At 36.1% G+C, this 27,671-nt stretch overlaps 2 protein-coding genes across 2 annotated transcripts in view; one reads left to right on the top strand and one right to left on the bottom strand.

Moving 5' to 3' along the window:
• Nucleotides 1-4,659: 4,659 nt before the first annotated feature.
• On the top strand, nucleotides 4,660-23,728 carry LOC120197244 (protein SLOW GREEN 1, chloroplastic-like). Its single transcript, XM_039198839.1, has 2 exons — nucleotides 4,660-5,458; nucleotides 23,372-23,728. The coding sequence occupies exons 1-2, from the start codon at nucleotides 4,717-4,719 to the stop codon at nucleotides 23,641-23,643; spliced, it is 1,014 nt and encodes a 337-aa protein (XP_039054770.1). The 5' UTR covers nucleotides 4,660-4,716; the 3' UTR covers nucleotides 23,644-23,728.
• A 229-nt stretch (nucleotides 23,729-23,957) lies between these two features.
• Nucleotides 23,958-27,671, bottom strand: part of LOC120197159 — a 33,876-nt gene continuing 30,162 nt past the window's right edge. Inside the window, exons 13-15 of the mRNA XM_039198761.1 lie at nucleotides 25,130-25,244; nucleotides 24,862-25,007; nucleotides 23,958-24,752 (exon numbers count right to left, since the gene is read on the bottom strand). Of these exons, the coding sequence (XP_039054692.1) occupies nucleotides 24,098-24,752; nucleotides 24,862-25,007; nucleotides 25,130-25,244 (916 nt within the window). The 3' untranslated portion in view covers nucleotides 23,958-24,097. The remainder of the gene's footprint in view (nucleotides 24,753-24,861; nucleotides 25,008-25,129; nucleotides 25,245-27,671) is intronic.

Below are 27,671 nucleotides of genomic sequence, written 5' to 3'. Positions count from 1 at the left end.
TATTATTTTTTAATATAAAGTAATTAAATAATAAAATAAAAACAGAAGATGGTCGGATGCCACAACCAGCCACCATTGACCGCCGTAGATGATGGTCGTTTGCTCCCAAAATGGGATGGGTCGCTTCGTCTCGACGTCATGATTTCGAATCCGACATACATTTTTGTCAGAAGTTGCTTCGAAGTCTATGAATTTGAGATTGAAAGTGAAGAAACTAAAACGTTTCAGTCAAAATTCACGGATTTTGGGATATTTTTCTAGTGAAACAACCACCAGATTCAGACTTTGGGGGTCGAGATGAACTGACCCATCCCATTTTGGGACTGAACGACCACATCTACAGTAGTCGACGGTGGCTAGAATGAAAATGACGTGGTGGCCGACAGAGAGAAAATGGAGAAGAGAAGGAAAAGGGTAAATTACACCACGAGTCATTAGGAAAAAGGGTAAATTACACTATTAGTCATTAAACTTCACTCTATATCATGTTTTACTCACCAAACGACGTCGTTTTAGAATATATTTGAGTTTTTCAAAATGATATCATTTTGATTCCCGTGCCATTTCATAATGTTGTTAAAAAGTTAATGGCAGGGTGAGCAAACTAATTCAATTTTTAAAGTTCAGTGAACAAATTAGAAAATTTTAAAGTTCGGTGAGAAAAATAAGAGAGAGAATAAAGTAGAGTGAGGAACCGTGTAATTTACTCTTATAAAATTATGACTTTATGAGCATCTCCAATTTACTTTCATCAAAACAAATTTTAATGGTAAGCAAAATAATAGTTGTAAGTAATAAAAATAAAATTTTAAATTAATTTTGGTTATCAAATTTTAAAATTTTAATGGTAACTAAAGATGAGGGTAAATTACGCATTTAATGCATAAACTATCAATTTTGATTTGTTTTAGTATCTAAATTTTTATTTTTTTTAAATCACACCTAATATTTAGTTTTTCTTTTATTTTAGTATCTGCCGTTAAAAACTTAATGGACGAGCTCGCTGGCTGTCTAGTCTACAGTCGTTGTATGTCACATCCGTCGATGAGGACATTGAACTAGAGTACTTCACACGTCTGCATTCCTTGATCAACGATGTCGACAACCAGATTCTCGTAGTCATTGAGTTGATCCATTATGTGCTTATCATCCGTCATCTGGAATTTGAGCCATTCGCCTACAACGTATTTCTTTATGCCCGCATCGTCAGTATCATACTTCTTCTCCAGAGTGTCCCAGATCGCCTTGGCACTTGTTTTCTTAAGGAACATGTCAAACAATTTGTTACACATGTGGTTGAGAAGGTGTCCTTGCATTGCCTTGTTGTCATTCTCGTATTTTTTTATGGGAACGACAGTCGCAACAACAACGGCTAAGGCGTCATTTGACAAAACCGCATCAGTATTGTCTCTGGCAACTGAGATGGTCGGCGACATGGTAGGTGGTGGCTTGAGCAACGCGTAATCCATGTCAAAATGCTAAAAAAATATCAGTATCCACTGGGACCACCTCCGGTAATTCTTTCTATCGAGTGCGTTGAGCTTGGAAAGGTCGGGAATCAACTTGCTCAAAGCTAATGTCATATTTTCAGTATATTATTTAGTTTCTAAATTGTTGGAAATGTTGATTGCAAAATCATATCGTTAGCACTGACTGAAAAAATAAACAAAAAATAAATAATTCGATCGTTGTAAACCGTGTCGTGGTAAAACCGCTGCATTTACAAATTTGTTCTGATGTGTGTAATCGTCGTGTCAGACGGATCGTCCCCCGAGATTAACACGGCAAACGAACAACAGTACACGGGAAGAGCCCCCTTATTCTCTAACACTCAACAAGGGAGTAAAAAATGAAAGCCTTAAATATCTAATCCCAATGTATTTTTCCACTTTATGTGGGATTTAGATTACTAACAGCTATGACATAAAACCATAACCACTTAATACATACTATAATGGTGCGTTATCTATTTGAGGATTACATGTAATTAAGTCCCCTCTCCCTCCCTCCATGTCTCACTCTAATGAGATATGACGTTGTAATCATTTTAAAATTTTGTAGGCATACTCTCTGGCACAGATGGTTCTGCCTGGTCTAATGCTCAAGGGTTTCACCCTGTCAATGAAGCAAGAGCTCATCTTTGAACAATCATATGCTCGTTTCTGATAGAGTTGTGTTCGCTGAAGTTTCCATATAGCAACATTTAATTTAGCGTGAAGAAAATGTCTCTTACACATTCTAGATGTGCAAAACACTGAGGATAAGAAGAGTTTTCTATTTAGGGTTTCTGTTCTTGGACCTTTATCTTCTTTGAATTTGGACATTCAGTTTGTTGAAGAATCTTAGTAATTAAATGTGATGATAAATTTATGGGTTCTTGCATCTGAAAAGAAGTGTCTGCAAGTTAAATTGAGCATCTCATGTTCTATGGCATTCAAGGATCAAAATGACTTGGACATGACACTTTGGAGAACTGTTTCAATTATTGCAGAATCAGCAGCAGACTCCTTCCATGCATCATATACCAACAATGGCATATCAGCTCCATTATCATCCTATTCATCAGAACCATCATCAACCAGTTCACCAAAACCAACATGCCGCTCATTTTCCCCAGAATCATCAATGTGGGACACCGTCACCTTTACCCGAAATTAATCATGCTCACCACTCCGCGACCATGCCTCAGCAAATAGTTCGCTTACGAGATCATGTTGGAGGACGCCTGCATGTTATGGTGAGGGACTCCATTTTGCCTTTTCCAATCTTTCGGTTGCATGCTTGCATCTTTTGGATTCATTGTTAAAGAATGTTTATGCGTCTGTCGATATAAAAATCAAAGTATAGTCTGAACTCCCTTGAAATGCTTACATTTCAGCCTACAAATCCACCGAAATACTGCAACGAATGTGGGGCACTTTACCCGAGGGAAACATCCAAGTTCTGCTCGGATTGTGGCATAAAGAGGTTAGGGATATGATGCAGTTCAATGTGCTTTTGTTTGAATAGTCAGTCAATAGGGATGCTGTATGCATTGCCTGATGTTGGTTTTTGGTTGTTTCCAAATAATCAGGGAAGTTCTACAGTTAAGGTTGTCGCACGTAATCATTTACTAAATAATCATCACCGGGTCATGAAGTTTGAATAGTTTGTTCCTGAAAAGATACCCTCTATAGCTCGAACTCGAAACTCGAGCCTTGGAAAAGACATTTTTAGACCTCCATTGTATGAACAAGGATGTATTAAGTAGTTTATTCGGGAAAAGGAAGCTCAGAACATGTATATAGAAACATACTTTTTTAGGGTTAATTCTTACTTTGATCTGAAATTTTGTTTGATGATCTTTTGGGGGAAATATATGTTGTTCTGTGGGAAATTTTGTGTAACGAGTTACTTAAAAATTAAAAAATAAAGGAAAAATAATGAAAAAAATAACGGAAAAATAATATACCATCTATTCAGAATTTTTTTAATCGGATAAAATGTTTATAGCATAATTATTTATCGACTTCACAGGCTTGATTTATAACTATAATATTTATTCTCTATTTATAATGTTGCTTGTTTAATAAGAAAAATAAATCTTAATTTACATAGAATCTTCTTGGGTAAATTACGCACTTAGTACTTAAACAATCAGTTTTGATTCGTTTTGGTATTTAAACTTTTAATTTTTCAAAACCATACTTAATGTTTAGTTTTTGTTTCATATTAGTACCCGCTATTAAAAATTTAATGCGTTTAGTACCTAAACTATAAATTTTGTTCATTTTAGTACTTAAACTTTAAAAAAAATTCAAAATTTAATGTTAAATTTTGAACGGGATACTAAAATGAAACAAAAATTAAACTTTAGGTATGGTTTTAAAAAATTGAAAGTTTAAGTACTAAAATAAATCAAAATTGACAATTTAGGTAATAAACATGTAGTTTACCCAATCTTCTTTTATATGAAATTTTACCTTTTCATCAACTGCATCCATCACGGATTGTTAAGTTTAAATTAAGACTTATCATAAATAATTATATAAAGTATGTTATTTTTTTCATTTAAGTATCTAAAGTATTTTTTATTCAAAATAAGTAGTTAAAGTTATCTTTTTTTTTTTGTCAAAAATAAGTACCTAAAGTGTTTTATGTTAAAATAGGTACCTAAACTATTCAAACATTTTCATCTAAGTTTTAAAAAAGTTAAAAGAATACTTTAGGTACTTAGCAAAAAAATTGAATACTTTAGGTACTTGTTTTGATAAAAAAAATATTTCAAGTATCTATTTTGATAAAAAAGAAGAAGATAACTTTAGATATTTATTTTGATCAAACAACACTGGTACCTAAATGAAAAAGAGGACACACTTGAGGTACTTATTTATTATATAAGCCTTAATTTTACCTATTAAATGTAAATTGTGAAATTAATTTTTAACAATGAATTTGAGTCTTTATATTCTAATCATATTATTTTTATATTTTTTTAAATCAAAAACAAATTTTTATCAATATAGATATCAAATTAAAATTAATTAAATTGAAATACATGGACTAACATCCAATTCATGAACGTTCAACAGATTCTTCAATCTCCCAAACGACTCTTCACTAAATACATACCTAATTTTTAAGTAATTAGAAAGCTTTCGAATTCCCAGAAGGAATACATTGGATCTTCATTTTTGTTTTCTCTCCTATTTCGTCTCTTTCAATCTCGAGGAAACCATGTATCCCGCTCTAGCAACGTTGTCATCGCCATGCCTCGCTTTCCTCCCTCTGAAATCACTTTCTTCGTCTGCTTCGTCGGCTTCGTTTCTGGGTTTTCCTTCACCCAAGCCCCTCAGGCTCTGGGCTTGTTCTGCAAAGCCTGATTCTGTTCCTGTTTCTGAGACGAACAGCTGGAACCGACCCCTCGCTCAGAAACTTCAATCCTTTGCCAAGACGGCTGTCTTGGTAGGTGCCACCGCTTTGATGGTTGGAAAATTCTCCAACTTTCCTGCCAAGGCTGAGCCTGCGCCAGCAATGGTTGAACGAGAGCCTGCTTTTCGGGAAGAGAAAGAAGAGGCGGAGAAAACCCAAGACGCAAAACAGAAGCAAACTTCACCGCTTTCTGAGTTTCTGGAATCTAATGAGGACGCCATCGAGGCATTGGGGTCACTCTTATACCAGAACCTCGAAAACCACGAAGACGAAGAAGCGCTTAGTATCTTGAACCGTTTGGTTTCTGCTCAACCTGAGGTTACGGATTGGAAATTCTTGTTGGCGAGATTGTTGGGCGAGATGGGTCAAAAGGAGAATGCACGCAAAGTGTTTGAGGAAATTCTTCAGTCGAATCCCTTCTCTTTCGAGGCTTTGTTCGAGAATGCTTTGTTGATGGACCGTTGTGGGGAAGGAGAAGCCGTGCTCAAGAGGTTGGAAGAGGCTTTAGCCCTTGCCCAAGAAGAGAAGAAAGCCAAAGAAGCCAGGGATGTTGTCGTAACCGATTTTCGTCCGGACACGAAATATTATATTTGGCAGGGAAATTGATGTGAATAAATATTTTTTAAAATAATTTGGGAGTCGCCATCGACCTTTTGGATCAGGTAGGTCAAATACCTAAAAATTATTTTCTTTAAAAGAGTTTTAAGAAAACATCAAAAAAAAATGAACTGATCTACGTTTTATAACCAAAAATTTGTTCTTTTTAATAATAAAAAGGATTCGTGGTCGGTTACGTTTAGGGAAGGATTAGCACCCCTACAACGCCCAAAATTGGTACTTTTTAATTATAAATTGTCTCTATTAAAAATTCAAAAATATATTTAATTTATAATCCTATTTTTTCAAAATTATATATAAAAAATATTTATTTTTTAAAAATCAAAAAGACTTCTAGGTGCCTTAAACAGCTCTTTTCTTTGATATTGATAAATATTAATTTAAATAATATTATTTAATTTTTAATTTTAAAATATCAGAATAGGACATCCAGTTGTATTAAGACTGTCCTGTTCTTTGATATTGAAAACTAAATATTAAAATAATTTATTTAAAATAAATATTTATTTATTATATATTTATAACAACATTTAAATATATAAATAAGTAAAAAATACAATTCTAATTATACATTTAAAAGCAATAAAAAATACTTAAAATAAATGACTAAAATATAGTGAAATTAAAATTGAAAAACCTAATTCCTAATTAATCAGAATTACAGGGATTAAACATGCTATTTTCTTATTTAATAATTTAATGACTAAAATAAAATTATCTAAAATTCGGATATTATAATAAAATAAATTAAAAATATAAACAGGGATTAAAATATTATTTAAAATTAAGGGATTAAATCTGTATTTATCCTAATATATTATTTTAATATAAAGGACTAAAATGAATAAAATTGAAATTCGAAGACTGAATTAAAAGTATTTATAAATTCGATTTAGTGACTAAAATGTAAAGTTTACAAGTTAGGAGGACGGCAGACGGGGTTTAACTATTGTCTAATTACGCGCATAGTCATTCCCGAAACGACGTCGTTCGGGAAGGCCTATAAAAGGTCCAAAACCGGCTGGCCCGAAGGAGCTTCATTTCTTCATTTCTCATCTCTCTCTCTCTCTCTGAGAGAGAGAATTTTCTCTCGCTTCTCTCTAAAATAGAGAGAAGCCAGCCGGCCGGCAGCCGTCAGTCGGCATTCGTCCGCCGTCAACCACCGCCGCCGGCCACCGTCTTCGGTGGCCGGAATTTTTTTTTTTTACATCGAAACGTAGATCGGACCGTCCTAATGACGGTTCCGATGATCTTTTCCTTTAAACGGCTCCCAATCGGAGCAAAATCTAAAAAATACCTTCGGTTTTTCGAAGGTTTTGGTGAGATCCGGCGGTCGGCTTCCTCAGTAAGTTTCTCTCCTCCTTTTTCTTCTATTTTTGGTTGCTGGTTTTGGGATGTTGACTAAGATCGTTGGTAGTATTTTTCTTTTTTATATTGTTTCTCTGTTTTTTTCTTTCTCCGGCTCTGTCTCTCTCTTTTCTCTCTGTCTCCTCTTTTTTTCTTTTCAGGTTCGGGTGGTGGCTTTTATAGCCACCACCGGTGTGGCCATCGGACCGGTCCGAAGAGGAGATTTCGGTGAGTCACCGGACTACCAGTGGTGACTCACCCCGTAGCCATGGCGTGGACGGCTGGCGTTGGAGCTTCTGGAGCCTTCGGTCGGGACGTGGCAGCGGCGGAGGCGGCGAGAGCAGCAGCGGCGGCCGCGTGGCCCTAGGGTATCATACCCTAGGGTTTCCATCTGGAGCCATCTGGACCGTTGGATCTTGCTAGATCCAACGGTCAGTCTGAGGCGGCTGGCTAGATTAGGGTTAGGAAACCCTAACTGAAACCCTAAATGTTTGGGTTTCAGTTTGGTTGGGTTTTGGGCCGGTTGATTGGTTTTGTAATTAATATTGTTTATTTAATATATTTAATAATAATAATAATAATGATAATAATAATAATAATTATAATATGGGTAAAAAATTAGTATCTTCAGCTGCCCCTCTTTGCTCATTCTTGTGTTAACAAGAATAGGGCAAAGATGAAAAGATAATAAATTTTTTATCCATTTGGCTTCACTTGATCATAATGGAGATATTGAATAAATTCTTCTCTTTCTTCAGATGAGTTCTTCTCATTATGAACTTTCTGCTGGGGATGATGCTGATCCCTTTCTTTCTGTGATAGAGTCATTCAAAAGGTTGAATAAGCTTTTGATGAGTTCTTCTCATTATGAACTTTCTCTAAAAAGGCTGATGCTAATCTATCTCCTTCTGTGATAGAATTATTGAACAAGTTCTTCTCATTATGAACTTCTTCTTCCTTCTTCAGATGACGAGTTCTTCTCATTATGAACTCTACTTGGCAATATTGATCCATCCAATGATGAATTCCAAAAGATTGAACAAGTTCTTCTCATTATGAACTTCTTCTTCCTTTTTCAGATGACGAGTTCTTCTCATTATGAACTCTACTTGGCAATGTTGATCCATCCAATGATGAATTCCAAAAGATTGAACAAGTTCTTCTCATTATGAACTTCTTCTTCCTTCTTCAGATAACGAGTTCTTCTAATTATGAACCTTCTCTGGCAAAAATAATCCATCAAGTGATGAATTCAGACAAAAGGTTGAACAAATTCTTCTCATTATGAACTTCTTCTTCCTTCTTCAGATGAGTTCTTCTCATTATGAACTTTTTCTGGAAAAGCTAATCCATCAAGTGATGAATTCAGGCAAAAAGTTGAACAAGTTCTTCTCATTATGAACTTCTCCTTCCTTCTTCAGATGAGTTCTTCTCATTATGAACTTCTCTGGCAATGTTGATCCATCAAGTGATGGATTTGAATCTTTGCTAAAATCTTTGAAATTCCTGTTAAAAATTCAACATAGATGAAAATGAATGAAAATGCCCCTATTTTTGTAAACACCTAAAATATGATGCATGAATGTTGAGTTATTTGATTTCAGATTGGTGAATTGAGTATTTCTTCAATTGTAAAAACCCAATAGATCTTTCTTCTTCAAATGAGAGAATCTATCATCTTTGACCAATGTAGATATAATGTCACAAAAATCTCTTGAGAAAAAACTCAATAGTATAGGCTCTTGAAAAGCTTGCATTCAGGCAACATGTTGATTCTGATAACAACTCATCTGATTATGAAATGACCTTTCAAGATGATTTCACAGATATCGATAGTTCTTTTAATACCGAAAAATCTTGAATTCTGATTCTGATGAGGAGAAATAACTGTTATACTTGACAAAAATGGAATTCTCAAGGGTTGAAACTTCAATAGCCATGTAGAGACGTGGTCCAGATTCATCAATTGCAAAATTGATAGATTTTATATGTGCTGTTCAAATGACTAAAGATGCTGACGCACTTCTTGCGGTAAAAGATGGGAAGCCATTATGTGATGATCCCAGTTACAAGCAAAGGCGAAACTTGTGCTATGATTTTTGGGAAAGGAAGAAGCAGAGGAAGCTTGAAAAGAAACTTCTTAATGAAGACGATCATGCAGTTAATCTTTTAATTCCAATGATTGGTTCTGTAGTTCCTACCAAACCAGATCAGATAACTCAAAGAACACTTCCAAAAGATGCTATGAACACATTCATCTTCCAAATTCAATGATTGGTTCTGCCAAACCAGATCAGATAACTCAAAGAACACTTCCAGAAGATGCTATGAACACATTCATCTTCCAAATTAATGATTGGTTCTGTCAAACCAGATCAAATAACTCAAAGAACACTTCCAGAATATGCTATTGGCAAATTCATCTTCTAAACTCAATGATTGGTTCTGTCCAACCAGATCAGATAACTCAAAGAACACTTCCAGAAGATGCTATTGGCAAATTCATCTTCTAAATTCAATGATTGGTTCTGTCCAACCAGATCAAATAACTCAAAGAACACTTCCAGAAGATGCTATTGGCAAATTCATCTTCTAAACTCAATGATTGGTTCTGTCCAACCAGATCAGATAATTCAAAGAACACTTCCAGAAGATGCTATTGAGTCTCTTTCAGTTAATGTTTGGACTAGGATATCACAATACTTATTTGATGTAGAGCCAGAATTTGTAGATTCGAAGCATTTCCATGCTGCTACACTAAAAAGGGCTATATTCATAATTCTGCCAATTAAGAACAGATTTTCTCTTATTCTGCTTCCTCCATGTGCTGATGCTTTTCCATTGACAAAGAAATAATGGCTTTCATGGGATCCAAGAATAAAGTTGAACTGTTTATAAATATGTACAGGGAGTGCCAAATTGACAGAAAGGATCTGTAAGGCTCTTGAAGCTTATGACAATGAGCCACCTTCGAGTATCCAAAGTATGTTCTTGATGAGTGCTGAAAATGGAATCTAGTATGGGTTGGAAGATAAAGTTGTTCCACTTGAACCTGATGAGGGAAATGCTTAGGTTCCTTAAAAACCATACAGGATCTGTATAGAGACTGTTTCCCAGTGATATAATGTCTGTTTTTTTTGCTGAATCAGTGCTGCAAAGATCGCCTTCTATTGTCTTAGTATATCTTTGAAAACAGAGGTGCAAGAACTGAATGGTGATCGGTTGGAGCCAATTGATGAGTAATTTGGCAGATTTGACCTTGTTGCCGGTAGCATCCGTGTAACATCTTAATGTTCATGGCTTTAAGATGGTGATGATTTGCTTACTTTGTATTCCATGTATTTAAAAGTATTAACATAAGTGATATTCAGAAATCTTAATTATTTCAAAATTATGTTAATTATAGAAGAATAAATTGAATTTTCGAAAATAATTTGAATCTCAAATAAATTGAACTTGAAATAGATAGAATGTATTCAAAGTTATGGCAAGCATAAGAATGATAAAAATTCAAATGTCTCAACAATTATAGCATAAGTATTTCTAAATATCAAGTTGACACAATTTAGAGAATGATGTAGCTTTTGTCTGGAAGATCTCAAACGTTGTCGAATGCTTGTAGATGTGAAGTTTCTCCTAAACTGTCAAAATCTTAAGGTTCAATTGCCAGATGCCTATATCAACCTGCATTTGAGCCGCCTTTCAGTTTTCAACTCAAATCCTTCCTTTGGTTACAAGATGCCTTGCGGGTTTCACCTTGACCCCTTTTTCTTTCTTTTTTTTTTTTTTCTTTTTTTCTTTTTTTTTCTTTTTTTTTTCAAGCATAATATTCTTGACAGAATCCGAGTTTATTGGATTTCTCAGAATTTTTCCATTCATTTCTGCCAAGATTAACGCTCCTCCGGAAAGGCCTTTTTCACAACATATGGCCCTTCCCAATTAGGCATCCATTTCCCACGGAAATCTTTATGTATAGGCAAAATATTTTTTAGTACTAGATCACCCTCTTGGAATTCTCTTGGATGTACTTTTTTGTCATGAGACTTCATCATTTCTGATACATCTGTCCATGGCAAATAGCTTTCAATCTTTTCTCCTCAATAAGGTTCAATTGATCAAATCTAGATTGATCCATTCAGATTCATCCAATTTTTTCTCTCATATTCGAGCGATGGAATCTCAACTTCAATTGGTAAGACTGCTTCCATTCTGTAGACTAGAGAAACGGTGTGCCCCAGTAGATGTTCTAACAGTAGTTCGATATGCATATAAGCAAAAGGTAACTTCTCGTGCCATCTTTATAAGTTTCAGTGGTCTTTGTAATGATTCTCTTGATGTTCTTATTTGCTGCTTCAACTGCCCCATTCATCTTTGGACGATATGCCACTGAGTTTGCATGTTTGATCTTAAACTGCGCACAAAGTTCGGTCATCATTTTGTTGTTCAGGTTCAGAGCATATATGTAATGATCCTTTCTGGTAGGCCATACCGGCAAACTATCTCTTTCTTTATGAATTGCAGACTGTGGACCTCTTAATATTAGTATATGAAGCAGCTTCAACCCATTTGGTAAATAATCAATTGCCACAGGATGAAACAATGTCCATTCGATGCTTTTGGTGTGATTGCACCAATGACATCTATTCCCCACATAGAAAATGGCCAGGGTACTGTCATTACATGTAAAGGAGATGGGGGTACATGAATCTTGTCTGCATATATCTGGCATTTATGACATTTCCTTGCATAATCAATGCAATCTTGTACATGGTAGCCCAATAGTATCCATATCTCATTATTTTTCTGGCCATGGAAAGACCATTTGCATGTGTTCCACATTCCACTATGTACTTCTTCAATGACGTTTCGAGCTTCGCTGGTATTTAACATCTCAATAGCATTTGATCATTGCTTCTTCTATACATAATCTCGCCATCAAGAAATATCCAGCAGTCATTCTTCTCAAGGTTCTTTTATCAATTTTCCGATGCATTTGGTGGATAGCTTTTTTTGATATTGCAGAATATCATGATACCATGGTTTACCATCTACTCTTCTTCCACATTATAACAATGTGCATGAATTTCATATACTTGCATTTGATTGGCATCATATCAACCTTCTTAGTTGCTTGAACATAGCAGCTAATGTAGCCAAAGCATCTGCCATTTGATTTTCTTCTCGAGGGAGATAATTGAAGGTAACTTTCTCAAATTCTTTCACTAATTCGAGGGTAAAATTTCGATATTCCAACAATTTGGGATCTTTTGTTTCCCATTCTCCTCGCAATTGATACACCACTAACGATGATCTCCATATTTTGAGACATTTGATTTTTCTTTCTATAGCTGCTTTTAATCCCATGACACAAGCTTCGTATTCCGCCATGTTATTGGTGCAAAAGAACTCCAGTCCTTGTAAAGGGAAATAAATTTCTGGAGAAATTAACACTGCCCCGATTCCTCGTCCCAAAGCATTAGATGCTCCGTCAAAGTAAAGCTTCCAAGTTGCAAATGTATCATTTGTTCTGATCTTCATTCACGGATACACAACAAATCTTCATCGGAAAATTGAAGTTCAAAGGCTGATAATCATTTGTACCCGACTGGCCAGAAAATCAGCTATGACACTTCCTTTTATTGCTTTTTGGTTGACATATACAATACAAACTCAGATAATAACATCTGCCATCTAGCCATTCTGCCTGTCAAAACTGGTGATCCATCAAGAATTTCAAAGGATCAAGTTTTGATATCACCAAGTAGTATGGTAACATATATGTCTGAGTCTTCGAGTAGCCCACACCAAAGCACAACATAATTTTTGTATTGGTGGATATCGAATTTCACAATCGGTAAATTCTTGCTCAGATAAATAGCTTTTTCTTTCTTCCAGATTCATCATGCTGTCCTAGTACACATCCCATCGAATTTTCGAAGACCGTCAAGTAGAGAATTAACGGTCTATCAGGCATTGGTGATACTAAAATTGGGGCATTGGATAATATTTCTTAATAATATCCAAAGTTTCTTGACATTCTTCATTCCAGACTTCAGGATTGTTCTTTCGAAGTAATTTGAACACTGGATCACATTTGTCAGTTAATTGAGAAATGAACGAGATATATAATTTAATCTTCCCAAAAAGCCTCGAACTTCTTTTTTGTATTGGGTGGTGGAAGATCTTGAATTGCTTTGACTTTATCTGGATCAATCTCGATTCCTTTTTGCTGACTACAAAACCCAAAAGTTTCCCAGAAGTACTCCAAAAGTGCATTTAGCGGGGTTGAGCTTTAATTGATACTTCCTCAATCTCTGGAAAAGCTTCCTCAATTTTGAATATGTTCTTCTTCAGTTCGGGATTTGGCAATCATGTCATCTACATATACTTCAATCTCTTTGTGCATCATGTCATGAAACAAAGTTACCATGGCTCTTTGATATGTTGCCCCTGTATTTTTCAATCCAAATGGCATACTTTATAACAGAATGTGCCCCACATGGTTACAAATGTTTTTTTCCATGTCTTCAGGATTCATTTTTATCTGATTATATCCTGAAAAGCCATCCATAAATGAAAACCATGAGTGCCCTGTAGTATTATCCACCAATGTGTCTATATGGGGTAATGGAAAGCTATCTTTCGGACTAGCTTTGTTGAGATCTCTGTAATCCACACACATTCGAACTTTTCCATTTTTCTTTGGTACGGGACAATGTTGGCTACCCATTCTGGGTATTTAGCTGCTGTAGGAAACCTGCATTGATCTGTTCATTATTTCTTCTTTGATTTGCAACAACATTTCTGGCCTCATTCGTCTGAGCTTTTGTTGGACCGGTTTATGTTCTGGATTGATTGGAAGCTTGTGTATCACTATATCTGTGCTTAAACCAGGCATATCTTGATAAGACCAGGCAAAGATATCTTTGAACTCTTGAAGGAGATTTATCAATTCTTGTTTTATCTGGATTGTCAGAGTAGTACCAATTTTCACCTCTTTTATTTCTTCATCTGTTCCCAAATTCACAGTCTCAATCTCTTCCTTGTGGGGTAGAATTTGTTTGTCTTCTTTTTCTACCAATCTTAATAGTTCAGTAGGAACATCACATTCCAGTTCATCCTCACACCCATTGATTTCTTCCAGACATATAGGCTGCTCTAAATTTATCACTGGATTAAATTTAGGAATAACATGCTATTAACACGGTGACACCTGCAAATTTAAGTCGGACATATTTCCGAAGAATATAGTAAATTTATGAAATGTAAATAAATGTAAAGAATGATTGCCATTGAAAATTTTAAAGAAAATTTCTTATATTTAACATAATTTCTTTTACAAGATACAAAAAGTTTTCATATTTTTGAGCTAAACAAAGATTAGTTCTGAATATTACTCTGTTAATATTAAAACTATAGGAAGATCTTCAGTGGTCCAGTTGTTGAGTGTTTTTCCAGGAAAACATGGGCGAATCCTATCCAAGTATTTGCCAGTCTTGTTGTCCTTCATGATCATGTTGATAAATAATCCATTCATAGCTTCTTCGACTATGTCTTGATCTTTCGTCAACTTTTCTTCTTTAAAGGCTTCAACAAGCTGCTGTTCTACATTAATTGTTCCCCCTGATCTGAATATGGTCTTAACTGTGGAAAAAACATGTATTCCCAAAGGATTTCTCCCCTTTCAATTTTGCCTTTCTGTCTTCACATCTTCTTTTCATCTCTTTGTTCTTTTGCTGAAGATTGGGCTTAAACCCCAGCCCAAAACGGTCTTTTTTCATCTTTATACTGATAGGAACCGAAATCCCTTGAAGATTCTTTCCTAGACCTTTCCCAGCTTTAGCTCCGATGCCTAAAGTTTCGTACTGTCATCTTGGTGCAATCAGATAATCTGGGATATGGAATTTGCTTCCTTCTGCAATAAAGGTTGCATTTACAAATTCAAGAGCTCGGAAAGAGCATTCAAGAGCATCATCATTGGTGTCGATATATGGAACATTGCTTGTTACAGACGCAATGATTTCTTCTTCAGCTCCTACGCATATTAGTTGTCCATCAACAACAAATTTTAATTTCTGATGTAATGAAGAAGGAACGACTCCTGCTGAATGAATCCATGGCCTCCCTAATAGACAATTATATGTAGGGTGGATGTCCATCACCACAAAGTCAATATTGTACACGACTGGGCCAATTAACAACGGTATTTCCATTTTCCCAAGCACTTCTTTTTGAGTACCATCAAATGCTCGTACTACATTCTGATAACTTCATGTGTGATTGATCCAGAGGCTTTGAAGTGTGACTAGAGGCATTAATTGAGAGCGGACCCATTGTCAATCAATACTCCTGGCAACACATGACCATGACAATGTGTCGTGATGTCAAAGCTTTTACGACCCATTCCGCCTTCTGGTATTTCATCATCTGTGAACGTTATGTAATTGTCAGCGGCTATATGTCCCACAATTCTGTCAAGTTTATTGAGGGATATATCTTCAGGGATAAATGTTTGATTGAGAATTTTCATCAAAGCATTTCTATGTGCTTCTGAATTCATCAATAGATCAAGAATAGAAATTCTTGCTTGTTGTTTGTGTAGTTGTTCAACCACACTATACTCACTATGTTTCAGGAATTTCAAAAATTCTTGGGCTTGTTTTTCTGTCACAGGCTCATTAAATGCTGGAAGGGATTCATCCTCAAATACTTTCTGAGGTATTGCCATGGCTTTTCCTTTTGCTTTCACTTGTTCTGAAGCATTGGATGTTTCGGGAGAGTAACATCCCACTTCTCGTAAAGAACCGACTTCGCTCACTGCTTCAGACGTCGATATTGTACCCAAACTCTGTATTTTCTCTTCTGTTTTTTCTAGAGAAACAGATCCTCCTACCATTGAAACATTGGTAGTATAATTCCAAGGTACCCTGCGGGTATCTTTGTATGGAAATGGTAGAGGAGCGGTGATAACTACTTTCGGCTTTATTGGTGCAGGAATCACCGTAGATGATTTCACATTAATGATCACAGGATCATTTATTCTTTGACTCGGTTTAGAATCCTCTGCTGAGCAAACATCATTTTCTTTTTTCCCTGGTTCTTCTTCAAAGAATTCTATTTCTCTGTTGTTCATCAATTTTTGCACCAAATCCCTAAATTCAGGACATAGTTGAATTTTATGCCCTTTCTCCTGATGATATTCACAATAATTCTTGCCTTCATTCTGCTTTGGCCTGAATTGTTGTGGAATTATACCGGCTAAAGAGAGTGTTGGAATACCCAAACAAACGGAGATTTAATTTCAGAAATGTCAGTTTTGCTTTCATTCTGTTCTCTTCCTGAATTGCATTCACGTTTTGTCTCCATGATTTGGTAATGGATGATTTGATGCAGATGGTGTATTGAATTCCAACTTCCCAGTGTTGATCAAATTTTGAACCACCTTTTTGAATGCCAAACAGTTTTCAATAGAATGACCCGTGATTCCTTCATGATAAACACAATGTGCCTTTGTATCATACCAAGGAGGAAATGGTGGTTGCATGGGAACCAAAGGATAGGGCCGTATGACATCTGCTTTTAACAACGAATCATAGATCTCAGCATACGGTACTGGTAAAGGTGTAAAAGACAACCTTTCATTTTCCTTTCGAGATCCTCTGGAATCTGCTCGATTAGTGTTTGTTTCCTCTTTCTTAACCCTTGGCTGGGTTATTGTAACACTTTTTGATGAATCCTTGCTGTAAGAATTTGCATTGTTGACTTCATTCTTTTTTCCGGTACGTAGGTCTTTTGGAACTAGACCCCATCATTTGATTCAATCTTGCCACTTTTCAAGACATTTTCAATGAGTTCTCCAGAAATGACCAAATCTGCAAAATTTCTGGTTGCATTCCCCATTAGATGATTTAAATAAGGAGCCTTCAAGGTATGCACAAATATTAATGTGGCCTATTTTTCTGACAAAGGTGGTTGAACTTGGGCCGCAGTGTCACGCCATCTCTGGGCATACTGGCTGAATGTTTCGTTAGTCTTTTTCTCCAAATTTTGGAGAGTCCATCTATCAGGGACCATTTCTGTTACATGGCGATACTGCTCTAAAAATGCTTTAGCCAAATCTTTCCAGGATCTAATGTTGGCTTTGGTCAATTGAGTATACCATTTTAAAGCCGGTCCTGTCAAACTATCCTGAAAGCAGTGAATTAATAATTTCTCATCTTTCACATACCCTGCCATTCTGCGACAAAACATTGTAATGTGGGATGAAGGGCATGTAGTACCATTATATTTATCAAATTCAGGAGCTTTGAACTTGATGGGGAGGATTAAGTCTGGAACCAAACTCAACTCACTAGCATCAAACCCATAGAATGATTCAGTTATTTCCACGGATTTCATTCGTTCTTCTAAGCTCTTGATCTGTCTGGTCAGTTCTTCATTTACTTTTTGTTTCTCATTCAGCTCATTCAAATCTGGAATTAAATGCTCAGTATTCAGATCCCTATTTTCACATCTGATATAAGCGGATTTTTGCTTGAAGATGCAGGATCCACTTGTTGATCTTCATGTGGTTTTGGCTTCTTGTAATGCAGATGTACGAGCATTGATTTGTATAGGTGTAGTACCAGAATGATAAATTGGTTCTGGTGGAAAACCTAAAGGATACATAGATTCTTGATCAAAAGATACAGGATTTTCAGGCATTTTTCCAATGATAGCCTGCCTTTTAAACATGTCCTCTATTTTCTGCATCATTCTGTCTTGTGAATTTGCAATACTGGCTTCAATTTTTTCCAACTTCATTCTCATTTCTTCTTGTTCTTTATGATGATGTTCCTCAATACGCTGTATTTTATCCTCCATACTTCTCTTAGTAGCTTGTCTAGTACCGTAGTGATGTTGTATTTCTCTTTTGGCCAGAATAACTGCGATTGAAAAATCTTTAATATTTTTTTCCAATTTTAATTAATGAATTTTATCTTAATAAAATAAAATAATAAAATTATTCATAAAGAAAATTATGAAATGAATGATGAATGTATGCAAAATGTATGTATGCAAAAAAAAACATTGATCCCAAAAAGTTAACTGTCATAGAACAACTTTCATCGGTATACAAAAGTTTCTTTATAATAGTTCATAACTACAGATAAGGCATAGCTTTCTATTAAGCTCTATAATTTCTTCATTAACCATGACCTTCTTTCCGAACTTAGAAACTGGATCAACGTGATGCTCAATTATTTTGGCTTCAACAGCTAGTTCCCCAACATATCTAGCAACTTCGCTCATTTGTACCATGGCCTCGAACACCATATTACTTCTTTCTTCACTTCTTTCAACATAGAACTCAGTTGAATTTTGCCATTGTTCATTCGTTCCTTCAAGAGTTTGCTCTAACTCAGTGATTCTGACTTGACAATTGTGCATAATTTTTTCAAGATCTCTAATGCGTCTTCGCAGTGAAGCATTTTCCTCATTACTTTCTTTGAGATCATTAGGCCCTAGACGAACCTTTTCTTGAAATAATGATTCTTCAAGTTGCAAAATGTAATCGTTAAACTCTGAGTTTTTGTTTCTAGACTGATCCAGATCTTCTTCAAGTTTTGTTCGTGCTTCTTGCGTTCTTTGATTAAGCTTCTGGATTTGAACATCCTTGTTTCTGCATTTTTGCATCCAATTGCTAGCCACTTCCTGCTCTACCTCAAGTCTCTAGTGTTGAAATTTTTTCTTTCTAGCTCCCATTTTCTTTTTCAATATTGGATTCTTCCATCTTTTGGCCTGACTTCAAGTTCAGCAATCAACTGGTTCATTTCAGATTCAAATCCCTTGAACATGATATTTTTCTCACCTTCAAATTTATTAAAGATGTCATTCTTCATTTCTTCTAAATCTTTGGCTCGATCCCTTTCTTTTTGCATTTCATTCATGATCTCGGTGTTCAGCCTTGCTTTTATAATTCACCCTCTTCTGTCGACCTCAAAATCTTCCATTTTTTGCTTTCCTTTCTCAAGGCTTTTGAATAGACGGCTATTCTTTCCTTTCAGATCTTCAACTCGTCTTTTCTCGATGTTCAATTCTCTGGTCATCTGTATTGTTGCTTGGCTTGATCCTGATGTTTTCCGGGATTTATATAACTCCTGATAATTTTTCTGTAATGCTCTGAATTCCTCATCAACTTTTTCTTTATCTTTTCTCAACATTGCACATTGTGATGAATGAAAATCAATGTCAACACCTAACATAGCTTTATCTTGTCTCATTTGCTCTAATTCTTTCGACCAACCTTCTCTTTCTGCTTCAAACTCAGCTCTCAAGATTTCAATCTCTGACGGAACCACCTTAATGCGATCTTCCATAGAGATCCTCATTTTGATCTGGTAGAGGAATATTTTCGTTTTTTCTGAGATCTCCATTCTTCATAATCAGGAGTTAGCATTTCTTTTGCTGCTTTAGCTCGGATACAAAAAGTTGTTTTCCAAGCTGTAACGGCTTCCATGATACTTCTTTTATAATTTTTGCTATGGAATGCGAACTCAGATGACTGTAATCCAGCAGTGATAGGTACAAATTGACGACCTTCATACTGTCTTATAACCAGAAGTGGTGCATATCCAATTCCTCCCCATAATCCGAGTAGCATTATCCAGTTGTAATCTCCACATCTGTAAAAGAATTCCCTTTGGATTTGCCACGGGGCTCGCCAAACAATGTCATTGCTTTGCAGATTTCGAAAGGCATTAATCCACATATCTTTCTTAATTTCTTTCGGCCATTATTGCTCCAGAAATTCCTTTAATAGTGAATAATTCGTATTAAAGCGTCGGTATGAAACTTTTTCTGTCCTCCAGAAATGACTATGGATCCAAACATATAACAACTGGGTACACCCTGAGAATCGTCCACCTCCTAACTTTCTACAAGCATTTAACGATCTGAAGGTCTCTGCTAGGATTGCAGAAGCATGATTAATCTTTTTCGGTAGCTGCTCAAACAAATCTACCACTGCAGCTTCAACATATCCCAATACTTTTGGGAAGATGACCATACCATACATACCCAGAGCAAATAAATCGAACCGTACTTTAATATCTGGATGACTCTGAATAAGTTCTTTAATGTTGTTCCAAGCAATGCCTTCGCTTTCGCCTTTTTGTTTTTTACGGGATGCTACCCATTCTTCTCGTACCCCAACAATCTTTGCTAATTTAACTCGAAAGGGTTGAGTTTTAATTGACTTTGAATAGATTCGATTCTCCAAAGCCCCATCTATATGTAGCAAAGTTGTGTATTCTTCAATAGTAGGGACCAAATCCTCTTTATTGAGAGTGAAGCAATTGTACCCTGGATTCCAGAATTGAATTAGGGCTCGGAGTAATTCATCATCAACTTCTACATAGAGCAAATATGGGATGTCTCCGTAAGTCTGATAAAACTGCAATTTTTTGTTTGAATCCCAACTTTCCCAAATGCTTCGCAAATCTTGCATATCATTTCTTTTTAGTGAAACTGGAGCATAACTGGCCAAGTCAGATATATAATCATCCTGTAAACTGTTTCCTTCTTGTCTTTGTAAATCCTCAGCCCACTGTCTTACTTCTGAGTTCAGAATTACTTGATTTGAACACTTTTTATCCATAGATGAAGGCTTTCCAATGAGACAATTAACACAAGGATCAATGCCTTTTATCCTGTATGATGCTATGCAAACAGAAAAATAAAGAACACACAAAAAGAAAATAAATTAGTTTACATAATAAAGAAATTTAACATTTACATAAATAATTTTTATTTAAACATGCTTTTCTAAATTTAAATAATTTAAATATACATGTAATTTAAAGAAAATAAATAAACTAAAAAGTTAGAATACATTTCTCTTGTGTATACACCTATTTTAGACAAAATTTCGGCATGACTTAGGATCGGAAGAGTTTCTAGGGTTTTCTATATGTAGGGTTTCAGATCTAAGAGTAAAGGTACCCGAATTGTTCTTGTTAGTGCCCCCTTGGGTTGCTAACCCTCAACCCTAGTCCATCACAGACTAAAGTGGATTGAGTTCAATTCGAGGGGATACATTTCTCTATGCCTGACACGGAGAATAAATTCTCACGAAAACATAGAGCATATGAACCCCGGAAGTTACTTGCTAGGTCTGACACGGAGAATAAATTCTCACGAAGACGTCGCTTTCACTCCCACTTAAAAGGGACAACTCAATTATAGAGCTTTATGTTATGCAATGCAGTGTTGTGTGTGAGGAGAAATGTTCATACCTCTGACAAAATAAATAATGAATAAATACTTACAAATAAAATAAAATCTGTAATATTATGAATAATAATTGAATATAAAAATTTTGAAAAGAAGAATTAAAAATTAAATATATAAATTTTTAATTCTAATTAATGGAGACAATTTATAATTGATTTTAAAAGTTTGACCAGGTCCCCAGCGGAGTCGCCAAGTCGTAACCGGTTTTCGTCCGGGCACGAAATATTATACTTGGCAGGGAAATTGATGAATAAAATTTTTTAAAATAATTTGGGAGTCGCCATCGACCTTTGGATCAGGTAGGTCAAATACCTAAAATTATTTTCTTTAAAAGAGTTTTAAGAAAACATCAAAAAAAAAATGAACTGGTCTGCGTTTATAACCAAAAATTCGTTCTTTTTAATAATAAAAAGGATTCGTGGTCGGTTACGTTTAGGAATGATTAGCACCCTACAACGCCCAAAATTGGTACTTTTTAATTATAATTGTCTCTATTAAAAATTCAAAAATATATTTAATTTATAATCCTATTTTTTCAAATTATATATAAAAATATTTATTTATTTAAAAATATCAGAAAAGAACTTCTAGGTGCCTTAAGACAGCTCTTTTCTTTGATATTGATAAATATTAATTTAAATAATATTGTTTAATTTTTAATTTTAAAATATCAGAATAGGACATCCAGTTGTATTAAGACTGTCATGTTCTTGATATTGAAAACTAAATATTAAAATAATTTATTTAAAATAAATATTTATTTATTATATATTTATAAAACATTTAAATATATAAATAAGTAAAAAATACAATTCTAATTATATATTTAAAAGCAATAAAAAATACTAAAATAAATGACTAAAATATAGTGAAATTAAAATTGAAAAACCTAATTCCTAATTAATCAGAATTACAGGGATTAAACATGCTTTTCTATTTAATAATTTAATGACTAAAAAAAATTATCTAAAATCCGGATATTATAATAAAATAAATTAAAAATATAAACTAGGGATTAAAATTATTTATTAAAATTAAGGGATTAAATCTGTATTTATCCTAAATATATTATTTTTAATATAAAGGACTAAAATGAATAAAATTGAAATTCGAAGACTGAATTAAAAGTATTTATAAATTCAATTAGTGACTAAAATGTAAAGTTTACAAGTTTAGGAGGACGGCAGACGGGGTTAACTATTGTCTAATTACGTGCATAGTCCTTCCCGAAAACGTCGTTCGGAAGGCCTATAAAAGGTCCAAAACCGGCTGGCCCGAAGGGCCAGCTTCATTTCTTCATTTCCTTCTCTCTCTCTTCTCTGAGAGAGAGAATTTTCTCTCGCTTCTCTCTAAAATAGAGAGAAGCCAGCCGGCCGGCAGCCGTCAGTCGGCGTTCGTCCGCCATCAACCACCGCCGCCGGCCACCGTCTTCGGTTACCGGAAAAAAATTTTTTTACATCGAAACGTAGATCGGACCGTCCTAATGACGGTTCCGATGATCTTTTCCTTTAAACGGCTCCCAATCGGAGCAAAATCTAAAAAATACCTTCGGTTTTTCGAAGGTTTTGGTGAGATCCGGCGGTCGGCTTCCTCGGTAAGTTTCTCTCCTCCTTTTTCTTCTATTTTGGTTGCTGGTTTTGGGATGTTGACTGAGATCGTTGGTAGTATTTTCTTTTTATATTGTTTTTTCTTTTCTTTCTCTCTCTCTTTTCTCTCTGTCTCTCTTTTTTTTTTTTGGTTCGGGTGGTGGCTTTTATAGCCACCACCGGTGTGGCCATCGGACCGGTCCGAAGAGGAGATTTCGGTGAGTCACCGGACTACCAGTGGTGACTCACCCCGTAGCCATGGCGTGGACGGCTGGCGTTGGAGCTTCTGGAGCCTTCGGTCGGGACGTGGCAGCGGCGGAGGCGGCGAGAGCAGCAGCGGCGGCCGCGTGGCCCTAGGGTATCATACCCTAGGGTTTCCATCTGAGCCATCTGGACCGTTGGATCTTGCTAGATCCAACGGTCAGTCTGAGGCGGCTGGCTAGATTAGGGTTATGAAACCCTAACTGAAACCTTAAATGTTTTGGGTTTCAGTTTGGTTTGGGTTTTGGGACGGTTGATTGGGTTTTGTAATTTAATATTGTTTATTTAATATATATTTAATAATAATAATAATAATGATAATAATAATAATAATAATAATAATTATAATATGGGTAAAAAATTAGTATCTTCAGATGTTCGGTTCATAATTGCCCAGATACAATTCTTGCAAAACAACGTGGAAGGAGCTTTTATGACTTACCAAGAATTGGCCAAAGAAGATCCGAGTGATTATAGGCCGTATTTTTGTCAAGGGATGATATATACCTTGCTTGATAGGAATGATGAAGCCAAAGAACAGTTCGCAAGGTACAAGAAGCTTTCACCAAGGAAGCACCAGGTGGAAGGGTACTTGAGGACACCTTTATCAAAAATGAAGTTGTTTGACACCAATGAGGAGAATTGAGTTTTGGGGGTTTCGGGAAATTTTCTGGGTTCCTGGTGGTATACAGTTCTTGAGTAGTGTGTGCTTCATTCGGCCTTTAAGCCTTGTCGGAATCGGTACAAGCGATATCGGAACTTCTATGCAAGTTTCAGATGATCACTGAAAGAAATAAAGTGACGAGTTGTTTTATATTTTTCGAATGGATTAGTTGCTTTTGCAGTTTTGGCTTCAATAATATATTAAAGTTGGCTGGCTTTACTGTTTTGTGGTAGATGATTTACATAATCGGGTTATGGCAAGGTTTCTACTTTCTTGCTTTCGATTCGGCAATAAAATTTAGAATCTACTGAGACTTTCATAGAGGTTGAGGTTCGAAAAACACTTACAACTTCAGACTATAGATTGTAACTTAGGTTCGAAAAACACTTTAAAACTTCAGACTATAGGTTCGAGAAACACATCACCCTCTAGTATTTCATGAATGCTTATCTACTTTCGATTTTGGCCTCCGTCCTTTTTTCTTCTTGTTAGATTTATTGTTGTCTTGGTGTTTGGGATTGACAGTAGCTTCTGAAGCTGGCTTCTTGCCCTTGCTACATGTCTCACCCTTACATCTATTCTCTTTCTCACCACAATGGTCACCGGATTTCTCGGATATATGGGTTTCATCTTTTTCTACTTCCGATTTTGGTCTCCACTCTTGTTGTTTCTTAAATTTATTGTTGCTTTGGGGTTCCTCAGATACATGGTTTTCATCTTTTTCTACTTCCGATTTCGGTCTCCACTCTTGTTGTTTCTTAAATTTATTGTTGCTTTGGGGTTCCTCAGATACATGGTTTTCATCTTTTTCTACTTCCGATTTCGGTCTCCACTCTTGTTGTTTCTTAAATTTATTGTTGCTTTGGGGTTCCTCAGATACATGGTTTTCATCTTTTTCTACTTCCGATTTCGGTCTCCACTCTTGTTGTTTCTTAAATTTAATGTTGCTTTGGTGTTCCTCAGATACATGGTTTTCATCTTTTTCCAAATAGCGTTGCTGGTGCAGAAAAGGCACCATTGCAGGCCACCCTGAATGCATCTCCTCGCAAAGGGCACCGATTATTGGAATGCTACTTTCAAGTTTCGGACTACTGAAAAAGAAACGGAGAAAGCAGCGGGAAGTTCTAAATATGTTTCACTAATCATGTGTAAAACGGTATCTTTCAACTACATATGGGAGAAGCAGTGCATGAAACTAACCTCAATTCTAGTAGACTATGCAATCGCTTCATTAGATTGAGCATGCTGCTTGCATCCCTCAAAAAGGCTTCACCACCTGCAGGTTTCTTCTGCAAACATTCTTTTATACCAGCATCGACGACGAAGGCTAATTTTCCTAGATATACCTAAAAATACATCAAAATAACAATAAGCATGATCCGAACGGTGAAACAATGCTAGAAACTTAAAACACAAGGTAAACAGCAAGGTATCAGAGCTCATCTAGTGACATGCGTGTAGACAGTACCCTCAGTGAAGTAAATAAGATAATGGTCCTTTGATCTTTGGTATCATCCACTGCCTTTAATGCTTCAACGACCTCCTGAAAATGATCATGGTCGCCTCTCAACCTTGCAATATTTGCTGCCTCCACGAAGTTCGATGATCCTTCCTCCGAGGATTTGAGCTCATCAAGACAGTCGAAGAAGTTCGATGATCCTTCCTCCGAGGATTCGAGCTCATCAAGACACTCGAAGGCCTGCCTCGAGGAAGTTCCACGATTCTTTGCTGATTTCTGGGTCTGGGCAGATTTGACCTTTACAGATGACTTTAAGAGAACATTATCCTGATTAAGCAAGTCATCAGGCTGACCAGGACGTTTCTTGGCATCTAAGATAGCTTTAGCCAGTTCCTTGTCTTCATCAGCATTAAAGAAACAACTACGCGCCTTTGAATCACAAACTAAATCCCGCCAAACAGATTTACGTTCGGACAATGTTCTTCCATCCCCCACAATCCAGAGGCAGTGCCTGAGAAGGCATTGATTGAAAACCAAGAAATACATTGCAACTGGTCACAGAAATGCAAAAACTAGAGAGAGATGGAAGGTTAATCCAAGGAAAAATACCTAGCCCTTGTAAGAGCAACATTAGTTCTTTGAGAACTGGATACGAAACCGATTGCTCCCGTATGATTGGATCGAACAGTTGATATTATTATAATATCCTCCTCACCTCCCTGGAAACCGTCAACTGACTTCACCTTCACTGCAAAGCCATCAGCTCTCTCATATTTCCTACCAAGTTTCTCCTGAATTGAAACAACCTGAGCAGTATAAGGAGATATTATGCCAACGCTAAGCCTCTTTCTTGACCTCTTCCATGCTGCAATCAAAAGCAACATATATGAATCTGATAAAACAAGAACACGACAGAAGCGGAAAGGATCAATCGGCACTCAACTGAAATTATAGCATTAAAAAGGCTCACGACAATTACCTTTGAATAGAGTTTGCACCAACCTCTGCACGACCGCTACCTCGATCATGTTTCTCCGGCTATGCGAGACACCACCATCTTCTTCTCTTCCACAGACGTTTATAAAGGAATAGGGACCGAACATAGGCCACGGAAGATAATGTTTTTCGTAACTCTTATGCTTAACAGTAGCTGCATCCAATATCTTGTTATTATAGAAACAGGCATTTGGAAAACAACTGATTGACGGATGCATTCTGTACTGAATATTCAGTAGGTGCTTTGAGTGACCCAAAGCAGTCAACCTTTGAAATAAACTTCTTCCAAAGCCAGCTTCATTTGAAACCTGAAGAGAAAATATACAAATTCATAACTTTACTTCCAAAAGTAAGACAACAAACTAGGCGAAATTTGCATACATTGCTTTGAACTATAGCAGACAATTGCTGTTCATCACCGATGAGAACCGAATGTACTAAACCCGGCAGTTGCAAGGGTATGGCAGATTCACATTCTTTCATCTGTGCTGCTTCATCGATTACCAACACATCCAGTGGTTTCATTTCAACTTTATAGAGTTTAAAAGAACTGTTTGCAGTGGAAAAGATTAAAGAAGCTGATTCAAGGCAGAACCGTCTTATGGAATTCTTGTTCCTCGCACTCGGCAGTTTAAGTTCACTAAGAGAATCACGGAGGGCTTTCAAAACATGCAGACACTGGCTTCTTACTGAGAACAACAAGTGTGATGGATCATAAAGATTTCGAGGAAGCGATTTATCATCGATTGAACGCAAAAAGAGCTCTTCCACTTCTTCAGAAGCTATACCATCAAAAAACAGATGACTTTTAAAAGAATCAAGCAGGCCTAAAAGAGTTTCGAGGTATTGGAAAGTACGTCCCTGAAAGTAGAATCTAGGTATATGAGTATATAAAATTGACACACATCTTCTCAGTGGTAATGCTGTACTGGTAAATCTTTCTCTAGCATATTCAAGGAATGATTTGTTTGTCCCCTTCTTGCAACTATTTTTACTGCAACATTCTTTCTTCTGGTTCTTGTCTTCACAACCACCTTTCCTCTCTTTGCTTCTTTCATTTTCCAAAAAAACACGGTACTGAGACAAACAGCCTTCGAGAAAAGTTATCATCGACGTAAAACAGTGCCGCCAACCTAGCAGCCCAAAGCACTCGCTAAGCCTATCAACACGATAATCCAAAAATATTTCTTTGATCTCGTAATCAACGTTGAGACGCTCTTTATTACCAAATAAGAGGATGTCTCCCAAGGAACAAAACTGACCATCAGCTACAGAGCATGTTCTGTTAGCTTCTTTTACCAGCTTTAGTACTCGAGCAGCTATTTCTGTAATTGCAATATTTGTTGGGGTGCAAGTGAGTGTCCTATACTTCATTCTCAACAGAGCAAACAGAAGCACACTAACAGTTTTAGTTTTCCCGGTGCCCGGAGGACCCCAAATAAGTTCGACATGAGACTTGTGGTTGCACTTCATTTTTCTCAGACAAGCAACAACCGACTTCCTTTGAGATTCATTCAGTTTAGATAGCAAACTCTTCTTAAAAGCCCCTTTCCAG

This window comes from Hibiscus syriacus, unplaced genomic scaffold (genome assembly GCF_006381635.1).
Source record: "Hibiscus syriacus cultivar Baekdansim isolate YM2019G1 unplaced genomic scaffold, ASM638163v2 tig00117047_pilon, whole genome shotgun sequence".
Classification (NCBI taxonomy): Eukaryota; Viridiplantae; Streptophyta; class Magnoliopsida; order Malvales; family Malvaceae; genus Hibiscus; species Hibiscus syriacus.
Note: the sequence above shows the minus strand (reverse complement) of the source record. Positions and strands in the feature narration are given on the sequence as shown.

Coding starts and splice junctions, on each gene's coding strand:
- LOC120197244 (XM_039198839.1), top strand. CDS start 4,717: ATGTATCCCGCTCTAGCAACGTTGTCATCGCCATGCCTCGCTTTCCTC. Junction 5,459..23,371: donor GAAAGCCAAAGAAGCCAGGG/ATGTTGTCGTAA, acceptor TAGTATCTTCAG/ATGTTCGGTTCATAATTGCC.